The sequence below is a fragment of the Camellia sinensis genome, chromosome 1, assembly GCF_055761805.1.
Source record: "Camellia sinensis isolate YWXY chromosome 1, ASM5576180v1, whole genome shotgun sequence".
Taxonomy (NCBI): domain Eukaryota; kingdom Viridiplantae; phylum Streptophyta; class Magnoliopsida; order Ericales; family Theaceae; genus Camellia; species Camellia sinensis.
This window is the reverse complement of record NC_138961.1, coordinates 252,301,492-252,306,058: the sequence shown is the minus strand read 5'-3', so window position 1 is coordinate 252,306,058 and position 4,567 is coordinate 252,301,492. Positions and strand designations below refer to the sequence as shown.

Below are 4,567 nucleotides of genomic sequence, written 5' to 3'. Positions count from 1 at the left end.
ATTATTAATAATAAGTTCTAGAAGGCTATAGTCCAGTAGTTTGGACACCTTTAGACGGGGAATCCATTGTGCTGATCCTGTATCCAATAAAAAATATTATCAATTTAGTCCAAATCTAATCATACATGAAATTAATTATTTAATATTGACCTAATCATCCTAACAACACTTTCTGCAAAAGAAATAGAATTCCATCCCTTTCATTTCCCTTTTTTGTATTGGCCTTTCTCTAAATTTTGCAATTGTTTCCTGATTAGACAAAAAACAATATCCCTTTCATAAACAAAAGCCGAAAATTAAATAAATTAAAAGCCACATACAGGTAAGAATATATATATATATATATATATAGATAAGCTAGCATCGCCATGCAGAAGCAGCAAGGATAGCTCTATCTTGCCACCCCAAGAGCAAGCTATCCTTGTCCTCTGTCAACCTGTACCCATCACATGAATACAAACCTAATAATATTTTCGACTGAGTCACCGCGTTTGCACTCAGTGGCACACCCTTAAACCCTTTACCTTCCATTATCTTCCTCCACTTCTCCAACCTCTCATGTCTCATCACCCTTTCCGGCCCCTCACACGCCACGATGTTCCTTATCTCCGGTGCAAATATGTACTGCTCTACCTTTGCCCTCTGTGCCGAGTCTGGTGGAAAAGTAGCATCTAACGAGTCAAAAATCGCTGAATAATAATGCAATGCCTCAAGGAATCGGCCTAAGAAGTAAGGTCCATTATGGCTTGCTTCTTGCTCAACAATGGTTACTATGTTCGGTGCTTGGTCACGAATCATTGCCAGCAAGTTCCCAAGACAGTTGCCAGGAGGAAGACGGTGGAGGCAGTTAACAGAATTAACCGCCAAAGCCTCGCCTACCCGTCTGTTGAACATATGTGGTTTTAGGTCTTCGAGTTGTTCACCAACTGGGTGGAACTCAAAGGGGACATGGAGAGAGTGGGCTAGCTCGGTTAGACATCTGCCGGTCTCCCTCACAGTCTCGGGGGAGGGGCCCACTCCGGTTATTCGGAGAAAAGGAGCCCCACCGGGTCGGGCAGCTAGGGCTTGCATGAAAGCAGGCCATTGGTAACCTTGAAGGATGTCAAGGTCGATGACGTGAACACGCTCTTCAGCTTCAAAGGCCTCGAAGATTGCTTGATTAGCGGTGAAATGAGCAAATTTAATGTAGGGGCAGGCTTGGTAAAGAATTTGGTAGATCTTGAGGATTTCTAGTGAGTTTGGAGGAAAAGGAGTGAAGGGTTTTGAGATGGAGGGGCTAGGTTTTGTTGCTAGGGTTGCAGCAAGTCTTGCGCTTAGGGCCTCAGTGAAGCAAGAAGCGACTCGTTGCATGGAGTCACCGAGGGGCGTCACCACGCGATTGAGGTGGTGGAGGTATCTCCTCCCTAACATGTAGTCCTCTTTTGCAACTGCTTCAGCACAAGCAAGAAGGTGGTGCACCAGTTGAAGCCCGCTATCTTGCTCCTGTCGATAAAAATACGAAAAATGTTATACAAATTAATAAATTTGATAAACTTTCTTCTACTAATAGATGCCACACATCCAAGGATGAAACTTAGGACTTTGAAGCATGATTTACTCGAATAATATGATACAGCCAATTATTTGTAAAAGATGTTGCTTTCATTGAGTATCCAATTATGAATGCAAGGGACTACCATGGTTCTAAATAACAATGAAAGGGACTACCATGGTTCTAAATAATGGTATGTGATAGATATTAATATTAGTGATATTGTCGTATATATCGGTCAATATTAGACAATATAAGCTAATATCTTGATGAATAATGGTATGGGAAGTCTAAAATTCTGATACATAACAATCTATACATACATAACGATCTATACGATACGTAACTGCAGATATTTAAAACCTGAAACTACCATGAGAGAAATAGAGAGAGAGAGAAGAAGAAGAAATGGACATTTACCTCAGGCCCAATAGGAGGAGCCACCAACATGCTATGGTTAATGTTCTGTGGTGGTTGTGATTGCTGTTGTTGCTTCTCTTGCTGTCTTTCCTCTTGCAGTTGTTGCGATAATGGTGCAGTCGAAACAGAACCAACTTGCTGATAAATTTCAGATTCTTGGGTCAGTTGTGAACCTCCCAGAACTGAGGTTTCGCTCATTGATCCGCAAAACCTTGAAGAATTTGGCATTGCCAAGCAATCCAACAACGCCGGTACTGTTGTCACTGCATCAAACGCAATCAAATCATCGTCTCTTTCAAAATCATCCAAGAAGCTCTCGAGACCCGGCAGCGAAAGGCTTTCCAGCTGCATATATTGATTATTGGGAGAGTTGAACACTCTATGAAGAGGGCTCTGTCCCTTCCCTTTTTGGGTACTGCTAAAAGCTGCTCCTAGCAGAGATGAAGATCGTGGAGGGGAGCATCCCAAGAGGCTTTGACCGTGCATGGACTGGACATAGTTGTAATTGTAGTTATGATTTGAAGCTTGCGTTGAAGATATGTTCCTCACCGGCGATGATATCATGAAATCTCCATCCAATTGATCAGAGAAAAAAGACTCCCATACTGCACTATCGGGGGATTGGACTTCGATATCACCGTCTACTTCGAATTTGAGTGCTGGCAAGCTCAGACTCGATGGTGTTAAGCAACTATTCTGGTCATAATCGATGGATAAGGGAGGAGTTATCTTCTTGGAATCCGCCACTGATTCGTTTGGAGAAGTTGGTGGCATTTTGGTGCATGAGTTCTCTGTCTTTAAACTCCCCACCTCACTCTTCAAACTCCCCATGCTTCCACAGAGGGTATTTATCATCTTACTTTGTTTCTCTTTATTGTCTATTCTAAGCTCTCTAAAAGAGAAAAAAGAAAATGTTGCAATTCTCTCACATGAGACTTCTTTTTTTTTTTTAAAGGGTACCTAAAGTTGATATAGTTGTGCCTTGTCTCTCCTTTTATCTTTAAAAAGAATAGGAAAGCAAAGAGAAGATTTTTTTTGGCCTTGTGTTAGAAAGAGAGAAATTTGGAGACAAAGAAGGGGTCTATTTTAAAGAGCTTTGGAGGTTACTGATTAAATGACCTCCATTTTATCACCTCTAAAAAAGTCTAACTAAGTTTGTTGAGTTGTTTTCTAGAGAGCATGAACTTTGTCATCTTTGGGCGAGTGCTTCAACTGTATCCGCTATATACTTAAGGAGGGAGGCCTGTGTTGGATTGCACTAGAAGACAAATTTAGTGGGTTGGGTCCCACTTACATTGGGCCGGCCCAGCTGAGAACAAGAGAATTTGGAATAAATAGACTTTTTCTTGTTGTATAATATTTATCTATCTATGATAATATTATATGTTTGTTTACACAAGGGTTTCTTCGGCAACTGGGATTATTGATTGGTCTAGGAGCCTGATAGCGAGGGACCACCCGGTAACAAAATACTTAAATTGCAAATTGATTTTAAGGGCCTAATAAACATCTTAATTCTGAAACAAGGATTTAATTATACATAATTATAGAAACGAATAAATTTTAGTGACCCTACGAATAAAACTCACCGCTCTACTATGGTCTAAGCCAGATTTTGTGAAAATTTTGCTGTTTGGGCCTCCAAAATTAGTCATTTTGCCATTTGTGAATATTTTTGTTTTACTAGTAATTTTGTATATGAATATTTATTTTTAATGTCACTTATTTAGGCATGTTTCTAAGACTTAATACAATTCAAATTTGGACTTAACTCAAATTAAACAATTTTGATAAAAAAAAAAATTAAAATTTTTGTGTTTATAATTAACATATTTATTTATTTTCTATTCAAATTTGGTATTCTCTTGTTATAAATAAGAAGATAAGTCTTACTGCCAAGAAACCTTTCATCAATAAATATAAGGGTAAATTAAAAATACACCCATTGAGGTTTTTTAAATACGAATTGTTCCTTATAGTTTTGGAAATTACATTTCACCATTTGAAGTTTCTAATTTTATGACAATTGACTTATTTTATTAATAAATCATCAAGGTAATTAATAATTTTTAATGATATTAAAAATATATTTCAATTTATAATTCAAGTAATTTTATTATTATTTAGGAGAGTAGTTAGAAATTTTATTTTTTAATCAACAAGTGAGTATTTGTAATTTTTCAAAATACAGAGAGTAGTTCGTATTTTAAGCAAAGTTTATAGGTGTATTTTGTAATTTACCCATAATATAAAGTAGGCAAATTGTCAAGTAAATATAAACTTGAGGTCCACATACTAAAATGCATATAATGAGAGGGTCATTATGCAAGTTGATAGAATGGAGAAAACTGGGGGGGGCGGGGGGGGATGGGGTTTTGGGTATGATAGGAAAAGAAATGGGGAGAGGAAAAAGATAATAGAAGAAGACAAAGAAGAGAGAGAGAAAGGAAGGTGAGAAGGTACGAGAGGGTTGGGAAGGAGGTGGAGACAAAATCTGGGCATTGGCAAAGTCGTCGGTTGTGGCGTCGGTGGCGCCGCCTACGCCTTGGATTTGCCACAGGAATGAAGCTCTTGTCCTCCCTTCAACCTTTTCCTATTAGTCGGCATCTCTAATTT

The 4,567-nt window shown here is 38.5% G+C and overlaps 1 protein-coding gene across 1 annotated transcript; it reads right to left on the bottom strand.

Moving 5' to 3' along the window:
• Positions 1-321: 321 nt before the first annotated feature.
• LOC114285232 (GRAS family protein RAM1) lies at positions 322-3,259 on the bottom strand. Its single transcript, XM_028228255.2, has 2 exons — positions 1,952-3,259; positions 322-1,482 (listed from the first exon to the last, which is right to left on the bottom strand). Exons 1-2 carry the CDS (start codon positions 2,804-2,806, stop codon positions 358-360), a joined length of 1,980 nt encoding a protein of 659 aa, XP_028084056.2. The 5' UTR covers positions 2,807-3,259; the 3' UTR covers positions 322-357.
• Positions 3,260-4,567: the final 1,308 nt, after the last annotated feature.